This window comes from Oscarella lobularis, chromosome 3 (assembly GCF_947507565.1).
Source record: "Oscarella lobularis chromosome 3, ooOscLobu1.1, whole genome shotgun sequence".
NCBI lineage: Eukaryota > Metazoa > Porifera > Homoscleromorpha > Homosclerophorida > Oscarellidae > Oscarella > Oscarella lobularis.
In genome coordinates, this window is record NC_089177.1 from 3,402,632 (window position 1) to 3,423,479 (window position 20,848).

The following is a 20,848-nucleotide window of genomic DNA, read 5'->3' on the forward strand; positions in this document are numbered from 1 at the left end:
GGCTCTCCCCGGATACGAAAGCGATTAGCGCGCGTCGAACTATGTAATATGTGAAGTACATGTAGCAAACAGAAAAAGACTCCTTCGACCCTGCACACTTTTGCTTCCCAATTTCTCGTATCCAATACAGACATTTATAGCAACTAATAGTGCGATCCCTCAGGGGGTTGGCTCAACTTCAAGTTCTCCTTTAGAGTCATCAATCTAAAAATAATGAAAATTGCCCAAAAACGGTCTTTTTTCTTCAATCCCCACCCCACCTTCTCAAGTCCTGCAAAACCGTTTTTATGGTAAAACTCGACTGCCATCTAGCTAAAGTCGGAACTAATCTTCGATCAACCTGCGGATAAATAATAAAATAATCGAAGGGGGCCCCAACTCTTCCGCTCACAATTCCAGTCCCAGGGTTGACGCCGTTCATGTGAATTCGCGTCAGAAACTGCACGGTAAGCGGCTCTTCCGGATATTTCGGCCCACAGACGAGTCGTAGACTGTAGATTCGATTCTCGAACGGACACTAAAAAAGCGAACACCTCAAATGGGGCCCCACCTTCTTATTCGACGCCGCTTACCCTCGGCGGACCTACGATCATGCCCGTCCACTTCGTGAGAGTCATGTCATCGTCGTCCTCGAGCCCCCAGCTCGTCATTCCATCGCCACCCTTTTGGCCTTCTTCGAGTTCTTCGAGTAGGCGAAAGTTCCTTGGCACTGCAATGGGACAGCGATGCTGCAAGTGAACGCGCTCTAACGTATGTCGATCACCTTTTACGGCCGATCCACTTGCCATCGTCGAACGCTGAACAGAAGGTTGAATTAAATTGGAACCACGTGCTTTTCCACGTGTGAATTTGATTTTTGGCTATCAAACCCTCGATTTGAATTTGATTCGCGGTTGATACGTTGTTATAAATCAGCGACTTTTGTTATATTTTTTCCTATTATTACTTTTTCTTCTGTTGAAATCAACTCTAGCTATTTCCATTGCGCACGGTTCGTTTGGGGAGAGCAAATCAATATGACCGATTTTCATCGCTATCAGCCGCGGACCAATTGTCTTGGCCGCTATCAGCTCTCAGCAGTGAAACAGACTCTCTACAATCCTCACCTTCCCACTCTGCGCCGGATGGACAGAGATGATGCCATGGAAAAATTACCATCCGAGCATAGCAGAACCACCACACTATGCTCACTTGGTAACGAATTCATAGACTTCAACCTCGCGGGGTGCATAGATATCTCGTATAGATGATTTTCGCGCTGGACGTACCACTTCAGCAACGATCGATCCTCCAGCTCCGTTAGCATGCAAGGCAAGTTCAGTCGAGCAGTTTTGACGTCCGTTTGCGATCGTTTTTGAATGAAAAACTCGTTCGTTTACGGTAGCGACGTCATGGAAATAGATGCATGCACGTGCATACCTTAATTAATTATTAGCGGCTTTTCTTTCTATTAACAGGAAATAACGTCCACGGGAAAATCGCTGCAAAGCATAAAGTGCGTCAAAAATTAAAATTCGAAAAAACCTCGCCGAGATTGATTATTCCGTAGAATCAAACCGTTTGAATGGCGCGTTTTTACGAGGACGGTGTCAAGTCCGGCTTCTCTACCAAGTAAAGGTAATTGCGTCACGAATTTTCTAAGCAAACGAACGACTACACCGTAGTCGATCTAGCAAATACACAATTTTCCGGATACGCCGGTCGGCATTTTCACCCTCAAATTACGTCAGCGTGGCGGGTCAGCTCGTCGTTATCACATATATAAGGCCTCTAGCTTGATTTCAGTACACACTACGACAAGAACCAAGCACGGAAAAAACAACAAAACGCCCCCGACCAATTCCAGCTACAATCTAGTAAGCTTAGCACTTCCCCTAATAAATCCGGTGCTATATAATCTTTTTTTCCGCAACGCGTAGCAGTCGACATAGGGACACGTTCACTACATACGGGTAAAGTCTAAGAAGCTAGCGTAACGCTAAATTGAATCTCTGTCAAGAATTTCCTCATCGGGATGGCATTAAAAGGAAGCCAAGGGAACGAAAAACTCTCTCTCTCTCTCTCTCTCTCTCTCTCTCTAGTTCCTAATGTATCCCATTAAATGATATGATTAATCTGATGACGTCAGTTAGCTACGTGTAAGTGTGAGCGGGAAAGACGATGATTGCAAATTCAACACAAAACCAGACAGCAAAGATGACATCACTAACCCAAAAATTGAATTTTTGGCCATCCGACAACACTTCTTTTGCTTTCTAGACGGTGAACTGGCCTAAAATGTTTTTCCGCTTGCCAAATTCGTCCGCCTTGTTGGCACTAACAGCTCCGCCTACACAAAAAATCAATTAATTATTAATTAATTAATTAATTGATAGAGTCTTCAAACCAAGAATTTTTTCAAGACGAGCTGATTCGGTAGTGGGAAAATCGCTTCCCTTCTCCCTAATCTTTTCCATCACTTTGACGTAATAATTGGCATCCCTCAAAAAGTCAATAAAAAAATAAAAAAATTACAAAGAGCCCCATACTTTGGACTGCTGTGTTCACTGGCTACTTTGCCCGCCTCTTCCAGTATAGCGGCCCTGTTCTCCTCCTCGGCCATGAATTTCTGAGCCAATACGTTCAATTCGTCAATTAATCCAGCCTAAAAATCAATGACATTGCGGATCAACGCTACGCACAGAAGGAATGAATCTCACGGAGGAATCCAAGCCTCCTCCCTCGACGCGATGTGTTCCACATTTGTCGTTCAAAAACGTGATAAAATCTGATGTCTCGCGACCGCCGCTATACTATATCAGAAGAAATGAAATAGAGAAATTAAATTCGATTAATTAAAAACCCTACGTCTTCCCCATCCTTGTTATCCTTGGGGAAGAATTTGATAGTGGGGAAACCACTGACACCGTATCTGCAAGAAAAAATTCCATGATACTGAAAATACATTTTAATTAAAAATCATACTTTTCTCCTATGTCTCTGTGGCCATCTGCGTCAAGACGAGCTACAACGCACTAGAAACAGCAAATAATTAAATATTTATTACTATTGTCTTTTTTGAGACGTACTTCCGGTTCGTTTTTGAATGTCTGGGCCACTTTTTCGTACTTGGGCGTCAACGCCTTGCAGTGACCACACCCTAAAACCAAATTTAATATTAATTAATTATTAATTAATTTTTTCACTTACATGGTGCGTAGAATTCGACGAGAACATTTTTCGACGAATCTTTGACGAACTTGTCGAAATTCGCCGTATCGAGATCCAAGACGGTGGTCGCCGCTTTTTTCACTCGAGCCGCTGTCGACGCTTTCCCGTTGATGAAAGTCACAATGTCGTCGGCCGTGCGTCCGCCGCTATAGCTAAAAAAGCGAAAAAAAAGTTTTCCTCGAAAGGGGGCCCCCTTTTTTTTCTCGCGGACGCGACGGCTCACTCTTCGGCGCTCGTGCTTCCTTTCGAAAAATACTTCAACGTCGGAAAGCCGCTGACGCCGAATCGCGAGCCGAGATCGCGTTCGCTGTCGGCGTCCACTTTGGCGATGAGCACGCCTTCGATGTTCGCAAACGCGTCGCCGACTTCTTCGTAGGCCGGAGCGAGATTCTTGCAGTGGCCGCACCCTGGAAGAGAAATAGGCCGATCGAGAGGTGTCTCTTCACTCTCTTGTCGACTTACAGGGCGCGTAGAACTCGACGAAGGCGAATTTGTCGCCGTTGACGTACTAGTAGACGGGAGAATCGGGTTTTTTTCTTATTTGCGTGCGCGCGTTCGAGGTTACGTTGTCGAAATTGCTCTTATCCAAGTCGACGACGTTGCTGGCGATCGTCGGCGAGGCGATCACGGCGAGGAAAAGCGCGACGAAGGTTTGCATCGTTCGTTTTCGGCAAGGTCGGATTACGCGTGCGCAGAAGAAAAGAAAGGCCGATGTCTTGCATTGTTAGAGTGAAAAAGTGCCCCAAATGTGCAGCGAGCGTGAGTCGAATTGATTTTTTGCTTGCAAAAAACAATTTTATCGACAATTCGACGCGTTGCGTTGAATCTTTGCGTGCTTTTCGTCTCTAATCGACGTGCGCTTTCGTTTTACAGATTCCCGTCGCTTGCAAGGCATGTACCACGTGTGGTCACGCATTTCTGCCGCGCAGAGCCGTGTGCGCGCCGCCGTACAACGTCACCCCGTTGAATTTCGATCGACGACCTGGTACGGGAAACCGAGATTTCGCTACATAGAGATCCAATCAGCAAACGCTTGATTTTTCTCGTTAGCCCGGACAAGAGCGCGCCAACCGGCGCCGCGCTATTCACCTGAACCAATTCCTCAACGATCCTACGCCTACGACGTGATTTCTTCGACGTCACAAACGCATTCCCTTTCACGCACCGCGTCCTTTGCCTTTTAGACGAATTTAGAATCAAAAAACGACATGAACGGCAGCGCCGCGGCGCCAGCAAGGAATCGTCGACCGGGACGTCGGAAAAATCAACGAAACGACGGCGGAAGCGCCGAGGAAGCGCTAGAAATGGACGCACGGGCGATGGAGGAGACGTGGCAGCCGCCCAAAGAGCGCGCTTACGCGCTCAGTCTCACTCTAATGGATCTCAATCGGAAGTTGATGAAAGATCGTCTAGTGGAGAAAAAATAGAATTTATAGAACTATACATGTAAAACGTCCCGTAGTGGATTGAGCAGCTAATTGCCTATTTATATATAAAAGACTAATTGGAATCGGAATCCGACTCTTTCGCGGCTATTTCGGCGTTGAGCAAATTGACCATGTCATCTTCTGACGAATTCCCGGATTCCGAGTCAGGACCACTCTCATTCTCATTGGACAATTCTTCCACGTCACTTTTTCCCTCGTCCGACTCGCTATTCATTGCCTCGTCGACTTCTCGATCCATTTCCTCGATGTCTTGCACGCTCAGAAGTCGCGTTAACGTCCGACCTCCCCTCGTCTCGCCACCGCTCACCTTATCATCATCCCCCTTACGTTTTCTCACGAGAAGTGGAGACTCCAAATCGACGGCAACCGGAACATCACCAGCAACGGGAAACGCTTCCTCGTCGACCCAATCCCACTGCTCGGCGCACTGCCACAGCCAATCGACGCTCACCAAAAAGACCCCCAATGCTCGACGCGCCTGAGCCGCCTTATACGTATCCGCCCTATTCGCAACCACGTGCGTCGTAACGAATCTCGTCGTTTTACGCGACTTCCGCTGGGGCAATTCCAATTGCGAGCTCACTTTGGCGCCGAGCGCAATTGCCGTTCGCCAGGCGACGTGCTGTTTCGGCTGCTTCATGTTCGTCGGTATGACGCCGCTGAAGAGAACGTTGGCGCCCTTGAGAACGGTCGCTCGTAGACGAGGCAAGATCGTTCGCACGTCCGGATAGCGCGACTTGTCGTCCAATCGTTTGAATTCGTCGTAGAATGCGTCGTGAACGTTTTCGAGGACGCGTTGGAGATGAACGAGATAGCGATCTTTGTCGTTTTCCTCGAGCGCTTTCATCGCTTCGTCTGCCGCTTCGTTCTCCGAGATTTCCTTCGAGGATTTTGTTGCCGTGACGTGGGATGTTGACGATTCGTCGACGTCGGCTGTGCCGCGGGAGAGCGACGAATGCGACGAATCCGAATCCACTTCCTCGTCGACGTTCTCCTTTCCGTTTTCCTTATCTACTTTTCCGTTGACGTCATCATCGTCTTTATCTACCTTTTCGTTTTTTTCGGTGGCGACTTTTTTCGGCGGTGGTGGAGAAAAACCCGAATTCGAATTCTGAGATCTCTTTCGATCCGCCGTCTCTTTCGACGGCGGCGGCGGCGGCGGCGCGTTGATATCGCCGACTCCCGTGAAAAATTCGTAAGGTTTAACCTGAATCAAATTGGATCGCGAGCCCCACACGTCCTCGCGATCATCAATGATTACGACCATAGAATCGTCAATGGGAAACACGGCCCTAAAAGGAACATTCTAGAGATGACTCACTATACATTGCATTATGCTTCCTACTTGAGATTAGGTGCCTTGGAAAATGGATCAATAAGCTCGTCACGTGATAGAACGCGTCTTTGAAAGTATTTTCCATCGGGATCAAGCAGATTGGCGATTGTGTGCGCGTAGTGACGTCCGGCCATCGTGACGACGTGCATTTCGTATTTTTCCGCCATTCGTTCGATGAAATCGAGCGTTCCCGGACGCAAGCGACAGTGATAGAGATCCGGATGACCGGGCAAGTGAAAGCCGTAGACGTCCTTGAGTCCCGGTCGAATGGACGGATCGATTGTCGTGTGAATGACAGTTTTGTCCAGATCGACGATCAGAGCGAGTTTTTGCTGTTGAATGAGTCGACCTTCGTCTTGACTTGCTATCAGTCTCGCTTCCTAGTAAGAAGTGCGCATGCGGGACTGACGTTTTCATTCAAGAAACGTTTTTTTCTCGTACCTCTTTGCTGACTTTTAGTTCCGGCATCGTGTGAAGAAGAGGAATGCACGCGGTTGCGCCTCTTTCGTCCGATTGGCCGGTTATCCTGAATGAAATGTAAAATTTCTTATTTTCTTCGTTTCTTCGCCTACTTTTTCAAATTGGCGCCGCAGTGCGCGCACATGTCGAATACGACGACGCTGTGATCGCACCCCGGTTCGATTTCCACGACCGTCTCGCTGTGTAGAGATAGATCGTAACGTAACGTCGACGTGACGTCATCTTACTTCGGAGGGACTCTCGTTCCTTCTTGCGTCAAAATGCGAGCGACATTGCCCACGCACGGGCTTCGTAGCTCTTTTATCGTTTCGTCGAGCTTGTAGCAACATAGAATCGTTCCTTTCGTCACCGAATCGCCTTCGGATATTCGCCATTCTTCGACGGAACAGCTGTCCGTCTCCGAGATGCAAACTTTGCGAGACATTGCGACGTGCGCTAACCCGCGCGGCTAAAGCCCGGATATATTTATTTTTGCCGAACTATAAAAAGAAAATTTCGCTAAGTACGTCCTCCTCGTCTCGATTTTTTTCTTCTAATTCAAACTCGGGTATGGCGCCTTCTTGATAGCTATTAGTGTCTTGATAGAATGAAAACGAAGGACCTATAGCTGACTGTTCATCTTCTTCATTCTCTAAATCAGATATAATATCCATAAGAGTCTTCGCCGTCGATTTTCTACAAAATTATCAATAAACAAATATGACGTTAATTTAATTAACTTACCTTCTCCTCTGTGGACTGCCTCTGTTTAATAAAGAAGATAGAAATAATATGTCTGCTTCGTCATCAACGCCTTCTTCTCCTACGGATAGATTTCTATCTTCGTCCACACAACCTGTTTGAGTTTCTGCGTGCACCACAAGTATTCTATGCACAACGGCAGGAGAACTTGACCTTGAAGATTTCAATGAAGATGACTCTATTTCATTTTCTACAACAATAGGAGTCTCCTTAACCGATTCTTCTTCTTCTTCTTCTTTTTCTGCTGCTGCTGCCTCCCTTTCTGTTTGAACAGCAGCATCCCTTGTGATAATCAAATTTTCACAAACTTGTATAGCCACGTCCATTGACTCAATCGCAACAGATTCCGTTTGCACTGTAGCATTTCGTTTCAAAGTTTCATTAGATTTATGGCGTCGAAAATTTTCCATATCTATCAATGCTGATGATGAATCTTCACCATATTTATTGGAATTCAAGACGTCAACAGATGGAGAAATAAGCCCATGCTGCTGCAACTCGAGCAGCATAGCTTCTTGAGCAACAATCTGTCGACGATATTCCCCAACCAGAATCTGACTCTCACGAAATTTAGCCTCAAGACCTAAGAAAGTATCAAAGAAATTTATATATAAAATTCTACGTAACGCTCCATCCACGTTAATTAAGAATTTGGTAATATAATATACTGTAGACGTAACTAATTATGCTACTACCCACGTTCTTTATCGCGTCGTTCTCTCTCGAGACTTTCTCGTTGCAGTTCAAGTGCGTGAGACGCTTGCTGGAGTTCTGTAATCACTTTTTCGCGATCTCCGCTCGCTTTTGCCAGCTCCTTAATTTTTGTTTTCACGACGAGAAAAGAATTTGATGTTTGTCGGGGGGCTCACTTGAACTAGTAGGGCAATTCTTCGTTTCTCGTCCGGCGCGAGATCTTTGAGTCTTGCGCGACCAACGAGACTTTGCTCTGACTCTTTGGTCACTTTTTTGTCGGTTTGCTTGGACGAGACGCGAGATCGATGACGCTGTGCGCGAAATCTCGACAATTCCGAGCCGTGCGGCGCCCAGGATCCAGTTTCTGCACTAACTGCAATATAATTTTCAGAGAAAACATGACGCTACCTCGGCCTTCTTTCCAGAAGAGCGCGTTTCGGCTTTCCATTTTTTGAATAGCAGCGTGCGCTAGACAAAAACTTACTGAGGCGTCATGCAAAGATCTTTGCTTTCTCTCGCGGAAAGATCGTCTTTCCTCAGAGCCATTCAGCGACTTATTCATGACTTGAAGCAGCCGCGGACTTTCATTCGATTCTCGATTCTTATTGGTCGCCAGTGGCCAATCAGAACGCGATACGTAAAGACGGGACTTTCCGCTGGAGCACTAGCAGTCTGGTCCGTCTCGTGCCTATCCAAAGATAGCGAGCACCAACTTGTCATCAACCGAGCCGAAGAGCTCTACGAATTGCGCGACTGGAAGGGCCTCTACGACTATCTTCGTTCCTACAGGGATTCCGACTGTGCCGACATTCTGTGGCGTCTCGCCCGCGCCGCACGAGATGTCGCACAGATCGAGGGTACTCCCAACGAAGAAAAGAAAACACTTATATATGAAGCGTTTGATTGCGTGAAAAGAGCCACAGAATTAGATCCCAATAATTTTGCTTGCCAAAAGGTTAATTAAAATAGAAATAATAAGTAGGGGGTTATATTGATAGGGGCGTGGTCTAGTGGTCCGGTATTATATTGAGTGACGTGGGTGACTATGAGGGAAATAAGGCGAAAATCTTGAATGCTTACGTCATTCGAGATCACTTCACTGTAAGTTGTGTAAGAGCCAAATATCACGCCTTTTCCACTGGGCCTTAGAAAGCAATTGAGCTCAATCCAACAGATGCGACGTCAATGCACCTCTTAGGCTTATGGTGAGAGGGCAATGCAAGTTAATTAGAATGATGCCATCTACCAGTTATAGGCGTTTCACGTTTGCTGACATGCCTTGGTATCAGCGCAAGGCTGCTGCAGCCTTCTTTGCCTCTCCTCCTTCGTCTACGTATGAAGAGGTACATAAAGAAAAAAAAGCCTGCTTAGCTACGTAGTGTTTATATGCTCTTACAAAGGCTTTGGAGTTGTTTGCAAAAGCGGAAGAAAGTGAGTTCTATTACTTGCGTTTTCAATTTTAATTTTGTTTTTTCTAGTGGATCCAGGATTTTACTGCAATAATCACTTGATGCTAGGGAAGACTCACTTGCGACTGGGTCATAAAGAAAAGGCTGGATTTTGGCTGAAAAAGACGATAGAGTATCGCGCTTACAAACCGGAAGACAAAGAGGTGCTGCTAGACAGTCAATCGTCCCAAAGAAATAAACGGAATATACTTTATAGGCACAGAAGGAAGCGGATAAACTGCTGCGCGAACTCTTCTAGAAAAGCCCGAAAAAAAAACACGAGAAGAAAATGAATGCCTTGTTCAGTCCTTTTTCGATTTAGACGTTATTTCGTCTTCGTAGGAGACGCCAAATTCGTTCACTCGACTCTTGTCAACTGGATAGAGGCTAGGAATACAGAAACATTATGCATCTATTGTAATTGTGAGTGTGATTCTTACTGTCGCTGGTAGAGAAATATGAGAAAGACGATGTCGTCTCGAAAAACGGCCACTCTGTGAGCGGTCGGCATCGTGATAATAAACGCAAAAACGTCGTCGATAAAAGTATTGAACGCCTGCGAAATACCAAATTCAGACTATTGATTTTCTCTCGCCAATAAATCGGACCTTGTACATGAAAACTCTCCACGGGAGATGGGCAACTGATTTCAACTAAAGAACAATTCCTTTTTGGTTTACGTAGAAAGGGTGTCTGTCTTACCTTATAGTTGAGAAAGAGCTGCGGCAGCATGAAGATAAAACCAAACGCGTAAACTCCTAGTAAAAATTATTAGAATTCGAATAAAATATCATTTCCTTTCTAACCGTTAACCAGACTGTGAATTACAAAGGAGTACCAACTAATATATACAGATAATCTTTGAGTAAGAATAAACACCGAAAACGTGTTTCATTACCTCTTGTATTTGACGTAGACGAGACAATATATTGTTCCGAGAATGACGAGAGGATATAGGACGTACGATAGATATTTCATTGCCTGATTTAATCAATAAAAGACGATGATACTCGAATGGAAAATTAGCCTACTTCCGAGTCCCATTCCTCGCTTTCCTTTTCCGCTTCGGAAATCGATCCAAGCTGGAAAAAAAAGACGACATCGAATCGCGTAGCAATTGCGACAGTTTAGCTAACCTTTATCGTGGGAATAAAACCACGCCATGCGAGGGAAATTTTGAATGCTTTTTTAACTTTCCACGACTAGACGCAACTCTTGCTTTTGACTCCGCGTCTCTTCGCTTTACGTACGTACCTCAATGACTGTTGCTATTCCTGCCGGAATTGTGACAAGGAGACTCGTCTTTTCGTCCATCAAATAGAGAAAGATGATGAACTGGCTAAAACAACGCCAAGCAACTAAAAGAAAAAAAACTGGTGCTGGAAAACTATATAATTTGCTTGGTAAATCGCACCAGATCGGCTTGACAGCCCAGCCATCGTCTTTCTCTTTTGCCAATACATGATATCATTCTTGAAGGCGAGAAAATCAAACAGAAGCTATTCGAAAAAATCCACCCTTTTTCAATTAATCCAAATGGAGTTTAATTAACTCACGTGAAACGCTGAAACGACGAAAGTAAGTGAAAGCAGATACAAATTCGTATCGACAAAAATTCCCTTTACTTCATCGACATCCTTTTCAGAAAACCCTAAGACAGACTAAGCAAAGGTTCCAAAGACACTAAAGACGCTACCTAGACTCCGAAACGTTTTTAAAGACCCCTGCATAGCAAGCCACATTCTCAATTTGCCAACAGATATAGGAGAGTATTGAATATCTAATTCCACTTCAGTTGAGTTGACGTCAATAGGCTATTTAATAAATTATTTATTTTGCTGAAACGCTGCCGCCGGACTTTTTACCTTCAAATGTCGAAGCATAATTCCAAGTTCGTCAACGTAAAGTATTGGCAAATACTTTTGATCCGAAGTAAACCTAAAATCAAAGAAATTTTATTTTTGTCTTCTCCTATTAGACGGCCTTACATGACATGACCTTTGAGTTCTCCTGGATATCCTGTCGCAAAAAAAGCAACATTCGGATACATGACGTGAATCATTAATTTCGGTCGCCAATGACTAATAATCATTGCATCATCAACAGACTAAAAAACATTTCGTAAGGAGAAGTCTTTAATTAATTCGTCATTAAATCTTGCTCACTTTGCTTGCATTCGCTGACCCGGAAAGCAGACTAATGATTTCCGGTTCTTTGACGGCGTACTGAGTCAACGGCACGACCACGTGGCTCGTATAGTCGGGCTGCATCATAAAGCGTTTTTTGGCCACGAAAACGTGAGCGAACAACGTTCCATTTCGCCGCGTCGACTTGGGCAGAGTCACGTTGAGAGTCCTGGATTATTTAGCTAAAAGAGGGGGGCGGAGGACTGTTGTTTTAGGCCGACTTGCTAAAAATGTCCGCTGTCACGAATTCGTCTCTTTTATAAATGAGTTCGAGATCGCCGGGATTTTCGTTGCTTCGCTTGGATGTGTAAAGGCGGAGCTAAAAGGAAAACGCGTGCTCGACCACGTGCACTTCCTACTACTCGTCGCGACAGCGATTTGGTTGCTATTCGACGCTGCCGGGTTCTTTTCTTACTTCGAGTTTATCGTTTTCTGCGGCGTGGGAGAGCAAACACCGATCGGTTTTAGGCGAGCAATTATCGGGAAAGAACATCGAGTAAAATGTGTGCACGGAATGAGATAGATAAATAAAGAAGATAGCCAAAACGACGTTTGTGAAGGTCAGCCACTGCATCTTCCACCTTTTAGAGTCTGGGTTGAGGGGCGGGTTGAAGTTAGTTTCAGTTGATTAACGCGCGTTAATCAACGAACTTGTCGTGCTTTTTCGTCGCATTTTTGAACGATGGAGGAAGATCCCGAGCTTCGAGAGCTGCGAGAAAAGCGCATGGCTGAAATGCAAAGCCAGTACGGGGTACGACGAAGCGAGACGTCTCGCTGGAACGAAAAAAAATCGAAGAATTTTAATTCCAGATGAATCAAGGAGACGCGAAGAAGCAGGAGGAAGCAAAGCGGTACTCTCAACCCCTAAAACAATAAAAAATAAGCAATCGCTACCTCAGAGAGGCAGAAATGCAGAGAAATGCGATATTGAATCAAATTTTAGACCAGGACGCAAGAAGTCGACGTAGGAGAGAAAAATCCTAGAAATGCGTTAGTAAAAATCAATTTTAGTGAACACTATAGCCCAAGTGAAGCCAGAAAAGGCCAAACAGGTAGAATCGATGCTGATTCAGATGGCGCAAATGGGACAACTTGGAGGACGAGTCGACGAAAGTCAGCTCAAGTCATTGCTGCAAAAAGTCAGCCAGGCGACGCAGAAAACGACAACGGTCAAGGTAGATAATTAATTAATTAAATCTGGGAGTCTTACCCTCGCGCAGTTTGACAGACGACGCTGTGCCGTCGACGATTCCGACGACGAAGACTAGTCGAATATTTGCGTAAAAAGTACATACATACATACATACATGTATCACAAAATAAAAATAAAAGAAACATATAGAAACGTGTCGTGAGCACGCGAGCGAGACTTACGGACTCAGGCGCGACGTTTTGCCTTGGACTTTGAACGAGGTGTCGCCGCCGCCGCCGCCGCCTCATTTGGCCTTTTCATTCCGGCAAGTCGACTGCTCCGTCTCAGTCCCACTGCCGGAACTTTGGGTTCTGCTTTCGGTTTGGGGGTAGGAGTAGAAAGCTTTCGTTTGCGTTGAGCCGATGGGGCTAATTTGGGATGACTAGCACTACTACTAGCAGCGGAGGTGACAGCCTTTCCGCTCTTGCTGCCGCCACCGCCTGACTCTTCCAATTCAATAATTTTGTCAATAAGCTCGACGTCACCCTGAGAGATGAATCAGCTTTTATCTCATTGTGATTATTATTATTATTATGAACTTTGCTGTTTTTGGATTTTTCGCCAACTGCTTTCATTTCGCCGACGAAATAGTCTCTGCGCAAATCGACGTTGGGGATACCTATTTATCCTCTTCTAACGCGCTCTTACTTAAATCTCTGAAATAATTCGAGATATTTCACTGAGTGCGTTCTCTTGTCGAGAACGTACTCGTTGTGAAGATCGACGTAGCGAACTAGAGCAATTGCCTTTCTAATACCCGTTCCCTGACGAAAAAATTCCCCATTTAAATTCACATCTATTGCTTTAGTTTTGTAACCGACTTGGTAGCCGTGGATCATTGCAACGCTAAACTCGGATTTCTGGGAAAGTCCCGATGGATCTTTCCACGTCACAACGCCCTTATATAATCGATGAATAAGTAGTACGAATAAAACCCCCCGGTGCAAATACTGTGATTTTATCTGCCGGTTTTTGGCCTTTCTTTAGCCCCACTTTAAAGAGCAGTATTCCGCCCTTATCAGTGAAAAATTAGCTCTCGAAAAAGCGCCGCTAACTACTGTACCTTCGCGTTGCCGTCTCCGTCGTGAGGCGACGGAAATTCTGAAGAAAGAAGCACCGGTTTTCCCGTTTTCAAGTCGTTCAGTTCAGGTGAACTGCAATTTTCAAAATATTCAAAGTCACAAGACAACGCTTCAACGTCTTTACCCAAAACCCTTGAGAAAGACGTAAGGATTCGAAGAAAGACTAATTTTGATATCGAATCCAGTCAAAGTAACGTCATAAGGAAATTCCTAAAATATAAATAAATAAATCAGATAATTTTTATATGTTGCTGTATCACCTTGGTAATGATCCTTTCAAATTCGTCGGCCGAATCGACGCTACAATAGCGAGCTCCTGGAGTTTTGCTAATATGAGTCACCAGTTCAACATTCAAATCCTAAATCGCGTCGTCATAGAAACAGTAACCTTATTTCTGAGGCCTCCCTCACCATGCCTATTCCAACTACTGTCGTGTAAATACCCGCAGTGGCGTTCTTCTTGAGAGTCGACAGCAAACGCTTCTCGTCGTTCGCCGAATCAACGGTTGAGTTCAAATCGGTGAAAAAGATGATTCGATTTGACGTTCGCTTTCCTTCTCCTTAGGCCCAGTCGGATAAATATTCTCGTACTATTACGAGAGAATTATTTTTGTGCTCTTACGTGCCTTGGCAAAGAGATCCGTTGCAGATACGGCTGCCTTCGTCAAATCGGTCATACCGCCGGGACAAAGAGATTCTATCTTCGTTTTCATGCTTTTAATCAATGCTTTGCTCCATGGAGCCAATTCCCCGGCGACAGTTGCCTCGTGATTGAACAGGATGAGTCCAAATTGATCACTGTAGCAAAAGAATTTGAGGGGTAGATAACTCCCTCTCCTATTCTTCCCCCTACCCTTTTCTCAGTTGATCGACCAGGGCAATGAGACACTTTTTAGCAACATTGATTTTTGACATGAGGCAGCCGGAAGAAAGGTCATCGCTGAACGATGATCCCATAGAACCGGAAATGTCCAAAACTGGAACACCCCCCCGGGCGGCCGGATTATAATTGATTAATTATTTGGGCGGAGGCGTGGTCTCACCTACGACTAGATTGAGGTCGGGACGGCCGTATTCGGTCATTCCCGCGCCGTCGAACTTCGAATTCAACGTCATTCCGAGCCAAAGCTCTTCTTCGTTTGTGATCGGGTTCTTGTCGATTGCCGAGACGAATTGGGGCGCGAGAACGGCGTCGACCGGTTTTCCCGTCGAAAAACCGTAGCAGTAGAACATGTTTTCGTAATTCTGCTCGATCGTAGTGCATTCAGTGCATTCTGACGATGCAACGTTGCTATTCTTACCAAATACGACGTCTTTTCTTCTTTTTTCGACTTCGATGCGGCGCCGCCGTACTGAACGGCCTGCCTGCCCGTCATAAACGCCCGAAAATCGGTTGCCGACTTGGCGGCCATTATTTTACGCGGCGCTTTGCCGCCAGTCGATTTTCTCGCCGTTTGCTTCGTTCGAGCCATTCGTTTAGAAATCCGGGATTCGCATTTTTCGGTTTCTAGAGACAGCCCCGGATTGGGTCTTGAAAACGTTTTGCTAAAAACGATGCCCGACGTGTCGTATCCTATCAGCAAAACGTTCTCCTACTGCGTTCTCCTATCCCTGGTTTTTCTCGGACTATTGTACGGCGTTCTCTATCGATCAGCGCGACGAGCGCCGATCGAATCGCGAATTGCCCTACAGCCACCCTTGAAGGCCGACATTCGTATCGCTCCGATAAATTTTCGCCCGGAATCGACGGGCGTCGTCGTCTTTCTACACATCCAAAAGACGGGCGGATCGGATTTCGGGCGAAAACTTCTCCGATTCGACGTCGGACGCCCGTGCGAAAAAATGACCGACTCGCGTAAGAGATCGAACTGTTTTCGCCCCGGTTCCGACAAGGAATCGTGGCTCTTTTCGCGCTACACGATCGGCTGGCCGTGCGCCGTTCACGCCGACTGGACGGAATTGCACGAATGCGTCGAAAAGACGCTCGATCGGACGGAAGGTAAAAAGGGGCGCGGTCGACGTCGATTCTTTTACGTCACCATGCTGCGCGATCCCGTGCGTCGTTTCGTCAGCGAGTACGCGCACGTGAAACGCGGTGCCACGTGGGTGACGCGACATCATTGCGGCGGGCAACCCGTCACGTCTAAACAACTTCCGGAATGCTACGCGGGTTTTTCCGAGAAGAAACCGTGGCCTCGTTTGACTATGGACAAATTTCTCGCCTGCGAATCGAATTTGGCGATTAATCGTCAGACGCGCATGCTCGCCGATTTGACGTTGGTTGGCTGCTATTCGAATAAATATTCGAAGACGAAGCGCGAGAGAATGATGCTTGAGAGTGCCAAGGCGAATTTGAAGTCCATGGCTTTCGTTGGATTGACTGAATATCAGGCGGAGAGCCAGGCGCTCTTTGAACACGTTTTTAACTTCAAATTTTCTATTCAGTTTGAGACGGAGCAACAGTCGAAATCCCGAGCGGATTATGAGCGATTGGGTGACGTCGTTAGAAAGAGAATCACGGAAGTGAATTGGATGGACGTTGAGCTGTATAGTTTTGCTAGAACTCTGTTCCTGGAGCGGCATCGGGCGTTGACGAATGGTAGCATGAGGGTGAAGAGCGAGTGGACGCAATTTCTGCTTGCAGGTGACAAAGAGGCGATGAACAAGGACGACGATTCTATTGAAGAGAATTAGACTAGTACATTTATAATAAGTTATTTTAATCAGTTATTACCTAATGAAGATGAGATCAGAGAACGTTCGTTGTTGATCTTTTTTATTGTAAACTATTGATTCACGACGGTGTTGTTGTTGTTTTTCGCTTTGGCAGCTGTGCTTTTATCCTTGTTAATTGATCATCACCAAGACACCTGCACTAGCGCCACAGAACTCAGTCACCATGAACAATACGTTGAACGGTACGTTGTTCGCCGAGGCCAACCCCAACAGAACAAACGTCGAAAGAAATTCGACAGTAGACGACATTGCAAATGGCCTTGTTTTGGCTGATTTCCCTTCTATTATCCCCGGTTCCATTGTCTTCGGTATTAGCGTCTTCATTGTCGCCGTTCTTCTTCGTCAACTTCGTCGTGGGAGAGACGTCAGCAACATTATGATCGCCAATGCGGCTATAGGCGACGCTCTTTCCGCTGTCGTTCTTATGATGATGGAATACGTAGTCACGGCGAATCACACTGCTGAACACATACAAGGCATTTGCTCATCGTTTGCCTACTTCTTCTTCTTCCAGTACATCTATTCGTCGTGGTCGGCGGCTTGGCTCGCGTTTGAACGCTATGATTGATTGCAAACAATGTGAGTCGTCGTTTGACGGTGAAAAAGACGCTGATTCGAATATTGTTTACCTTCATTGTGAGTGCTGTATTTCCAGCTATGCAAGCGATGGGTTGGGATCCAATTCGCTTTAACAAAACTGCCTATGGATATTCGTGTCGAACTTTTCTCCCACCTGACAGATTCGCTGATAAATTCTATTTGCCATTGTTGTACTTGATCAACTATCTGGTTCCACTGGGTATTGTCATCGTCTCGTTTAGCTGCGTCATTCGCATTGTCATTCGACACGTCAGAAGCCGAAAACGTCGCAGAGCAATGCGAACTAACGAAGAGGGCGGTTTTAGTCCTCTTGACGTCATTCGAACACGTGCATTCATCATAATCGTCAGTCTTATTGTCACAAACGTCATTCTTACCGCACCAATGGTCATCATGACGATAGGCGTCAAATTTGGCGGGTCACAGCTGCACAAATTTGGCGTCGAACGAGACTACTCTTTTGGCCTTCCAAGCAACTTGGAATTATTCAACAAACTCTTCAATTCGCTGTTGTATCTGTTGTGGATTAAAGAGTACATCTCTTGTCCTTGCAAAAGACGCACAAGATCACCCGAAACGTCTCGCAATACAACCTCAAGGACAAACCGTTGAGACTGCACTGTACTTCAAAATATGCATGTGGTATCCCTATAACATGATACAGTAGTCAGTGGTGTTGTGTGCTATTGTAATCACCTGAGCTGGCTGAGTTGAGAGCGTGAAATGGCTTTATAATTGATCACCGCCAAGACATCTGCACTAAAAACGCGTAGTAGGTGCCTGAGAACTCAGTTGGACAGTAGCAGTCATCGTGAACGACAACGATGCCCATCGAAGCCAACGCCAACAAAACAAACATCGAAAATACTTCGACGACAGAAGACGAAATTCGAAAAGAGCGCGCAAATGGTCTTGTTTTGGCCGACTTAACTGACGTCATCCCAGGACCCATAGTCTTCGGTATCAGCGTCTTCATTGTCATCGTTCTTCTTCGTCGACGTCGTATGAGAGACGTCAGCAATATTATGATCGCCAACGCGGCTATGGGCGACGCCTTTTCCGCCGTCGTTCTTATGATGTCTGAATACGTTGTCACTGTGAATCACACCGCTGAACATATACAAGGCATCTGCGCGTCGTTCAACTACTTCTTCTTCTTCCAGTACGTCTATTCGTCGTGGTCGGCAGCTTGGCTCGCGTTTGAACGCTATGATTTGATTGCAAACAACGTGAGTCGTCGTTTGACGGTGAAAAAGACATTGATCCTAATATTGTCTACCTTCATTGTGAGTGCTGTATTTCCAGCTATGAAAGTACTGGGTTGGGATCCAATCCGCTTTTACAAAACCCCCTATGGATACTCATGTAAGCATTTTCGCACAGCTGACAATCTTGCTGATAAATTCTATTTGCCGTTGTTGTACTTGATCAACTATCTGGTTCCACTGGGTATTGTCATCGTCTCGTTCAGCTGCGTCATTCGCATTGTCATTCAACACGTCAGAAGCAGAAAACGTCGTAGAGCAATGCGAAACAACGAAGAGGGTGGATTCAGTCCTCTTGACGTCATACGAACACGTGCATTCATCATAATTGTCAGCCTTATTGTCACAAACGTCGTTCTTACGGCACCGACTGTCATTATCACGCTAGGCTCCAAATTTGGCGTGTCACAGCTGTACAACTTTCGCGTGGGACGAGAATACTCTTTTGGTCTTGCAAGCAACTTGCAGTTGTACAACAAACTCTTCAATTCGTTGATGTATCTGTTGTGGATTAAAGAGTACATCTCCTGTCCTTGCAAAAGACGCACAAGATCACCCGAAACGTCTCGCAATACAACCTCAAGGACAATCCGTTGAGACTGCACTGTACTTCAAAATACGCATGTGTATCCCTATAACATTATACAGTAGTCAGTGGTGTTGTGTGCTATTGTAATCGCCTGAGCTGGCTGAGCTGAAAGAGTAAAATGGCTTTATAATTAATCGCCGCCAAGACACCTGCACTAAAAATGTAGTAGGTGCCTGACATCTATAAGACGTTAATCACCTGATGAAGATTGAGGTCATTGTTCTGTTTTTGGTCGTTTTCCAATAATAAATTATTCGTTGATGACTCTGACTTTTTTGCATACATATTGGCAGGTGGTTTTGACTAATTGATTAGCCAAGACGGAAGGTTACGGTAGAGGATATGCAAAACGCCGTCATAATCAAATTAATAGTGGATAGGTGGCGTGCGCGCACTCAGTTGATCAGCAGCAGTCGCCATGAACAACACGACGTACGTGAAGTATGCCGAAGACAACGCCAACAGAACAAACGTCGAAAGTACTTTGGCAGTAGATGAAATTCGAAAAGAGAACTCCATTCGAAAAGAGCGCGCAAATGGTCTTGTTTTGGCCGACTTGATTGACCTCATCCCAGGTCCCATAGTCTTCGGTATTAGCATCTTCATTGTCATCGTTCTTCTTCGTCGACGTCGTATGAGAGACGTCAGCAATATTATGATCGCCAACGCGGCTATGGGCGACGCCTTTTCCGCCGTCGTTCTTATGATGTCTGAATACGTTGTCACTGTGAATCACACCGCTGAACATATACAAGGCATCTGCGCGTCGTTCAACTACTTCTTCTTCTTCCAGTACGTCTATTCGTCGTGGTCGGCAGCTTGGCTCGCGTTTGAACGCTATGATTTGATTGCAAACAACGTGAGTCGTCGTTTGACGGTGAAAAAGACATTGATCCTAATATTGTCTACCTTCATTGTGAGTGCTGTATTTCCAGCTATGAAAGTACTGGGTTGGGATCCAATCCGCTTTTACAAAACCCCCTATGGATACTCATGTAAGCATTTTCGCACAGCTGACAATGCCGCTAATAAATTCTATTTGCCGTTGTTGTACTTGATCAACTATCTGGTTCCACTGGGTATTGTCATCGTCTCGTTCAGCTGCGTCATTCGCATTGTCATTCAACACGTCAGAAGCAGAAAACGTCGTAGAGCAATGCGAAACAACGAAGAGGGTGGATTCAGTTCTCTTGACGTCATACGAACACGTGCATTCATCATAATTGTCAGCCTTATTGTCACAAACGTCGTTCTTACGGCACCGACTGTCATTATCACGCTAGGCTCCAAATTTGGCGTGTCACAGCTGTACAACTTTCGCGTGGGACGAGAATACTCTTTTGGTCTTGCAAGCAACTTGCAGTTGTACAACAAACTCTTCAATTCGTTGATGTATCTGTTGTGGATTAAAGAGTACATCTCCTGTCCTTGCAAAAGACGCACAAGATCACCCGAAACGTCTCGCAATACAACCTCAAGGACAAACCGTTGAGACTGCACTGTACTTCAAAATATGCATGTGTATCCCTATAACATTATACAGTAGTTAGCGGTGTTGTGTGCTATTGTAATCACCTGAGCTGGCTGAGCTGAAAGCGTGAAATTGCTTTATAATTAATCATCGCCAAGACACCTGCACTAAAAATGTAGTAGGTGCCTGACCTATAAGACGTTAATCACCTGATGAAGATTGAGGTCATCGTTCTGTTTTTGGTCGTTTTCCAATACATAATAAATTATTCGTTGATGACTCTGATCTTTTTTTGGCAGGTGGTTTTGACTAATTGATTACAAGGAGCCGCCAAGACGAAAGGTTACGGTAGAGGATATGCAAAACGCCGT

The 20,848-nt window shown here is 45.5% G+C and overlaps 13 protein-coding genes across 14 annotated transcripts; 7 read left to right on the forward strand and 6 right to left on the reverse strand.

Moving 5' to 3' along the window:
• Nucleotides 1-95: 95 nt before the first annotated feature.
• Nucleotides 96-924, reverse strand: LOC136185230 (ubiquitin-conjugating enzyme E2 variant 2-like). The gene is made up of 5 exons (XM_065972320.1): nucleotides 764-924; nucleotides 573-709; nucleotides 392-517; nucleotides 261-340; nucleotides 96-204 (listed from the first exon to the last, which is right to left on the reverse strand). Exons 1-5 carry the CDS (start codon nucleotides 786-788, stop codon nucleotides 144-146), a joined length of 429 nt encoding a protein of 142 aa, XP_065828392.1. The 5' UTR covers nucleotides 789-924; the 3' UTR covers nucleotides 96-143.
• A 59-nt stretch (nucleotides 925-983) lies between these two features.
• LOC136185229 (sperm microtubule inner protein 8-like) lies at nucleotides 984-2,131 on the forward strand. Of its 2 annotated transcripts, none has more exons than XM_065972318.1 (8): nucleotides 984-1,194; nucleotides 1,247-1,311; nucleotides 1,458-1,495; nucleotides 1,550-1,617; nucleotides 1,665-1,738; nucleotides 1,786-1,856; nucleotides 1,920-1,952; nucleotides 2,000-2,131. In XM_065972318.1, the coding sequence occupies exons 1-8, from the start codon at nucleotides 1,017-1,019 to the stop codon at nucleotides 2,022-2,024; spliced, it is 552 nt and encodes a 183-aa protein (XP_065828390.1). In that variant the 5' UTR covers nucleotides 984-1,016; the 3' UTR covers nucleotides 2,025-2,131. The 2 variants fall into 2 exon arrangements, with proteins under 2 accessions (XP_065828390.1, XP_065828391.1); XM_065972319.1 differs by having other exon boundaries at nucleotides 1,674-1,738; nucleotides 2,000-2,129.
• Nucleotides 2,132-2,139: 8 nt separating this feature from the next.
• On the reverse strand, nucleotides 2,140-3,895 carry LOC136185228 (uncharacterized). Its single transcript, XM_065972316.1, has 11 exons — nucleotides 3,776-3,895; nucleotides 3,673-3,718; nucleotides 3,434-3,617; nucleotides 3,190-3,362; nucleotides 3,069-3,139; nucleotides 2,965-3,014; nucleotides 2,848-2,911; nucleotides 2,700-2,792; nucleotides 2,529-2,644; nucleotides 2,387-2,481; nucleotides 2,140-2,329 (listed from the first exon to the last, which is right to left on the reverse strand). The coding sequence occupies exons 1-11, from the start codon at nucleotides 3,866-3,868 to the stop codon at nucleotides 2,256-2,258; spliced, it is 1,059 nt and encodes a 352-aa protein (XP_065828388.1). The 5' UTR covers nucleotides 3,869-3,895; the 3' UTR covers nucleotides 2,140-2,255.
• A 12-nt stretch (nucleotides 3,896-3,907) lies between these two features.
• On the forward strand, nucleotides 3,908-4,720 carry LOC136185232 (UPF0547 protein C16orf87 homolog). The gene is made up of 4 exons (XM_065972322.1): nucleotides 3,908-3,969; nucleotides 4,084-4,195; nucleotides 4,261-4,334; nucleotides 4,395-4,720. Exons 1-4 carry the CDS (start codon nucleotides 3,922-3,924, stop codon nucleotides 4,635-4,637), a joined length of 477 nt encoding a protein of 158 aa, XP_065828394.1. The 5' UTR covers nucleotides 3,908-3,921; the 3' UTR covers nucleotides 4,638-4,720.
• Nucleotides 4,621-6,898, reverse strand: LOC136185231 (RNA polymerase II subunit A C-terminal domain phosphatase-like). Its single transcript, XM_065972321.1, has 5 exons — nucleotides 6,702-6,898; nucleotides 6,567-6,653; nucleotides 6,436-6,520; nucleotides 6,004-6,374; nucleotides 4,621-5,950 (listed from the first exon to the last, which is right to left on the reverse strand). Exons 1-5 carry the CDS (start codon nucleotides 6,896-6,898, stop codon nucleotides 4,711-4,713), a joined length of 1,980 nt encoding a protein of 659 aa, XP_065828393.1. The 3' UTR covers nucleotides 4,621-4,710.
• A 25-nt stretch (nucleotides 6,899-6,923) lies between these two features.
• LOC136185236 (uncharacterized abhydrolase domain-containing protein DDB_G0269086-like) lies at nucleotides 6,924-8,469 on the reverse strand. The gene is made up of 5 exons (XM_065972325.1): nucleotides 8,317-8,469; nucleotides 8,085-8,272; nucleotides 7,915-8,029; nucleotides 7,198-7,798; nucleotides 6,924-7,149 (listed from the first exon to the last, which is right to left on the reverse strand). The coding sequence occupies exons 1-5, from the start codon at nucleotides 8,354-8,356 to the stop codon at nucleotides 6,954-6,956; spliced, it is 1,140 nt and encodes a 379-aa protein (XP_065828397.1). The 5' UTR covers nucleotides 8,357-8,469; the 3' UTR covers nucleotides 6,924-6,953.
• On the forward strand, nucleotides 8,383-10,160 carry LOC136185238 (regulator of microtubule dynamics protein 1-like). The gene is made up of 7 exons (XM_065972327.1): nucleotides 8,383-8,863; nucleotides 8,920-9,009; nucleotides 9,058-9,113; nucleotides 9,164-9,251; nucleotides 9,309-9,339; nucleotides 9,387-9,520; nucleotides 9,574-10,160. Exons 1-7 carry the CDS (start codon nucleotides 8,402-8,404, stop codon nucleotides 9,613-9,615), a joined length of 903 nt encoding a protein of 300 aa, XP_065828399.1. The 5' UTR covers nucleotides 8,383-8,401; the 3' UTR covers nucleotides 9,616-10,160.
• On the reverse strand, nucleotides 9,525-12,161 carry LOC136185234 (lipid scramblase CLPTM1L-like). Its single transcript, XM_065972324.1, has 17 exons — nucleotides 11,958-12,161; nucleotides 11,764-11,861; nucleotides 11,522-11,711; nucleotides 11,345-11,463; nucleotides 11,222-11,294; nucleotides 11,053-11,170; nucleotides 10,913-11,007; nucleotides 10,771-10,855; nucleotides 10,611-10,714; nucleotides 10,493-10,558; nucleotides 10,388-10,438; nucleotides 10,255-10,337; nucleotides 10,163-10,197; nucleotides 10,059-10,114; nucleotides 9,965-10,009; nucleotides 9,797-9,912; nucleotides 9,525-9,743 (listed from the first exon to the last, which is right to left on the reverse strand). The coding sequence occupies exons 1-17, from the start codon at nucleotides 12,114-12,116 to the stop codon at nucleotides 9,659-9,661; spliced, it is 1,578 nt and encodes a 525-aa protein (XP_065828396.1). The 5' UTR covers nucleotides 12,117-12,161; the 3' UTR covers nucleotides 9,525-9,658.
• Nucleotides 12,162-12,174: 13 nt separating this feature from the next.
• Nucleotides 12,175-12,882, forward strand: LOC136185239 (programmed cell death protein 5-like). The gene is made up of 5 exons (XM_065972329.1): nucleotides 12,175-12,293; nucleotides 12,353-12,393; nucleotides 12,442-12,506; nucleotides 12,554-12,717; nucleotides 12,763-12,882. The coding sequence occupies exons 1-5, from the start codon at nucleotides 12,225-12,227 to the stop codon at nucleotides 12,808-12,810; spliced, it is 387 nt and encodes a 128-aa protein (XP_065828401.1). The 5' UTR covers nucleotides 12,175-12,224; the 3' UTR covers nucleotides 12,811-12,882.
• On the reverse strand, nucleotides 12,811-15,784 carry LOC136185233 (uncharacterized). The gene is made up of 13 exons (XM_065972323.1): nucleotides 15,118-15,784; nucleotides 14,860-15,061; nucleotides 14,670-14,793; nucleotides 14,439-14,614; nucleotides 14,228-14,376; nucleotides 14,077-14,175; nucleotides 13,941-14,026; nucleotides 13,798-13,888; nucleotides 13,686-13,748; nucleotides 13,556-13,633; nucleotides 13,383-13,498; nucleotides 13,274-13,328; nucleotides 12,811-13,220 (listed from the first exon to the last, which is right to left on the reverse strand). Exons 1-13 carry the CDS (start codon nucleotides 15,286-15,288, stop codon nucleotides 12,921-12,923), a joined length of 1,710 nt encoding a protein of 569 aa, XP_065828395.1. The 5' UTR covers nucleotides 15,289-15,784; the 3' UTR covers nucleotides 12,811-12,920.
• On the forward strand, nucleotides 15,331-16,679 carry LOC136185237 (heparan-sulfate 6-O-sulfotransferase 3-B-like). Its single transcript, XM_065972326.1, has one exon. It carries the CDS (start codon nucleotides 15,371-15,373, stop codon nucleotides 16,508-16,510), a length of 1,140 nt encoding a protein of 379 aa, XP_065828398.1. The 5' UTR covers nucleotides 15,331-15,370; the 3' UTR covers nucleotides 16,511-16,679.
• A 1,297-nt stretch (nucleotides 16,680-17,976) lies between these two features.
• On the forward strand, nucleotides 17,977-19,014 carry LOC136184522 (putative neuropeptide Y receptor type 6). The gene has a single exon (XM_065971429.1). The coding sequence runs from the start codon at nucleotides 17,977-17,979 to the stop codon at nucleotides 19,012-19,014; it is 1,038 nt and encodes a 345-aa protein (XP_065827501.1).
• A 410-nt stretch (nucleotides 19,015-19,424) lies between these two features.
• LOC136184525 (putative neuropeptide Y receptor type 6) lies at nucleotides 19,425-20,786 on the forward strand. Its single transcript, XM_065971430.1, has 2 exons — nucleotides 19,425-20,419; nucleotides 20,777-20,786. Exons 1-2 carry the CDS (start codon nucleotides 19,425-19,427, stop codon nucleotides 20,784-20,786), a joined length of 1,005 nt encoding a protein of 334 aa, XP_065827502.1.
• The last annotated feature ends 62 nt before the right edge of the window (nucleotides 20,787-20,848 follow it).

Coding starts and splice junctions, on each gene's coding strand:
- LOC136185233 (XM_065972323.1), bottom strand. CDS start 15,288: ATGGCTCGAACGAAGCAAACGGCGAGAAAATCGACTGGCGGCAAAGCG. Junction 13,634..13,685: donor AACCGGCAGATAAAATCACA/GTATTTGCACCG, acceptor CGATTATATAAG/GGCGTTGTGACGTGGAAAGA. Junction 13,329..13,382: donor GAATTATTTCAGAGATTTAA/GTAAGAGCGCGT, acceptor CGATTTGCGCAG/AGACTATTTCGTCGGCGAAA.
- LOC136185232 (XM_065972322.1), top strand. CDS start 3,922: ATGTCTTGCATTGTTAGAGTGAAAAAGTGCCCCAAATGTGCAGCGAGC. Junction 3,970..4,083: donor GCCCCAAATGTGCAGCGAGC/GTGAGTCGAATT, acceptor TTCGTTTTACAG/ATTCCCGTCGCTTGCAAGGC. Junction 4,196..4,260: donor GAATTTCGATCGACGACCTG/GTACGGGAAACC, acceptor TTTTCTCGTTAG/CCCGGACAAGAGCGCGCCAA.
- LOC136184522 (XM_065971429.1), top strand. CDS start 17,977: ATGCCCATCGAAGCCAACGCCAACAAAACAAACATCGAAAATACTTCG.
- LOC136185230 (XM_065972320.1), bottom strand. CDS start 788: ATGGCAAGTGGATCGGCCGTAAAAG. Junction 341..391: donor TCAACCCTGGGACTGGAATT/GTGAGCGGAAGA, acceptor ATTTATCCGCAG/GTTGATCGAAGATTAGTTCC. Junction 205..260: donor GTTTTGCAGGACTTGAGAAG/GTGGGGTGGGGA, acceptor CATTATTTTTAG/ATTGATGACTCTAAAGGAGA.
- LOC136185231 (XM_065972321.1), bottom strand. CDS start 6,898: ATGTCTCGCAAAGTTTGCATCTCGGAGACGGACAGCTGTTCCGTCGAA. Junction 6,654..6,701: donor GGAACGAGAGTCCCTCCGAA/GTAAGATGACGT, acceptor ATCTCTACACAG/CGAGACGGTCGTGGAAATCG. Junction 6,521..6,566: donor TGCGGCGCCAATTTGAAAAA/GTAGGCGAAGAA, acceptor CATTTCATTCAG/GATAACCGGCCAATCGGACG.
- LOC136184525 (XM_065971430.1), top strand. CDS start 19,425: ATGAACAACACGACGTACGTGAAGTATGCCGAAGACAACGCCAACAGA.
- LOC136185229 (XM_065972318.1), top strand. CDS start 1,017: ATGACCGATTTTCATCGCTATCAGCCGCGGACCAATTGTCTTGGCCGC. Junction 1,496..1,549: donor AAATCGCTGCAAAGCATAAA/GTGCGTCAAAAA, acceptor ATTATTCCGTAG/AATCAAACCGTTTGAATGGC. Junction 1,618..1,664: donor GGCTTCTCTACCAAGTAAAG/GTAATTGCGTCA, acceptor ACTACACCGTAG/TCGATCTAGCAAATACACAA.
- LOC136185236 (XM_065972325.1), bottom strand. CDS start 8,356: ATGGAAAGCCGAAACGCGCTCTTCTGGAAAGAAGGCCGAG. Junction 8,030..8,084: donor GAATTGCCCTACTAGTTCAA/GTGAGCCCCCCG, acceptor ACAAAAATTAAG/GAGCTGGCAAAAGCGAGCGG. Junction 7,150..7,197: donor GGCAGTCCACAGAGGAGAAG/GTAAGTTAATTA, acceptor ATAATTTTGTAG/AAAATCGACGGCGAAGACTC.
- LOC136185238 (XM_065972327.1), top strand. CDS start 8,402: ATGCAAAGATCTTTGCTTTCTCTCGCGGAAAGATCGTCTTTCCTCAGA. Junction 8,864..8,919: donor ATAATTTTGCTTGCCAAAAG/GTTAATTAAAAT, acceptor GGCGTGGTCTAG/TGGTCCGGTATTATATTGAG. Junction 9,521..9,573: donor ACAAACCGGAAGACAAAGAG/GTGCTGCTAGAC, acceptor TATACTTTATAG/GCACAGAAGGAAGCGGATAA.
- LOC136185228 (XM_065972316.1), bottom strand. CDS start 3,868: ATGCAAACCTTCGTCGCGCTTTTCCTCGCCGTGATCGCCTCGCCGACG. Junction 3,363..3,433: donor GGAAGCACGAGCGCCGAAGA/GTGAGCCGTCGC, acceptor TCGCTTTTTTAG/CTATAGCGGCGGACGCACGG. Junction 3,140..3,189: donor CGTCGAATTCTACGCACCAT/GTAAGTGAAAAA, acceptor ATTTGGTTTTAG/GGTGTGGTCACTGCAAGGCG.
- LOC136185239 (XM_065972329.1), top strand. CDS start 12,225: ATGGAGGAAGATCCCGAGCTTCGAGAGCTGCGAGAAAAGCGCATGGCT. Junction 12,507..12,553: donor CCAGGACGCAAGAAGTCGAC/GTAGGAGAGAAA, acceptor AATCAATTTTAG/TGAACACTATAGCCCAAGTG. Junction 12,718..12,762: donor AGAAAACGACAACGGTCAAG/GTAGATAATTAA, acceptor ACCCTCGCGCAG/TTTGACAGACGACGCTGTGC.
- LOC136185237 (XM_065972326.1), top strand. CDS start 15,371: ATGCCCGACGTGTCGTATCCTATCAGCAAAACGTTCTCCTACTGCGTT.
- LOC136185234 (XM_065972324.1), bottom strand. CDS start 12,116: ATGCAGTGGCTGACCTTCACAAACGTCGTTTTGGCTATCTTCTTTATT. Junction 11,862..11,957: donor CAGAAAACGATAAACTCGAA/GTAAGAAAAGAA, acceptor TTTTCCTTTTAG/CTCCGCCTTTACACATCCAA. Junction 10,439..10,492: donor GTTTTATTCCCACGATAAAG/GTTAGCTAAACT, acceptor TTTTTTTTCCAG/CTTGGATCGATTTCCGAAGC.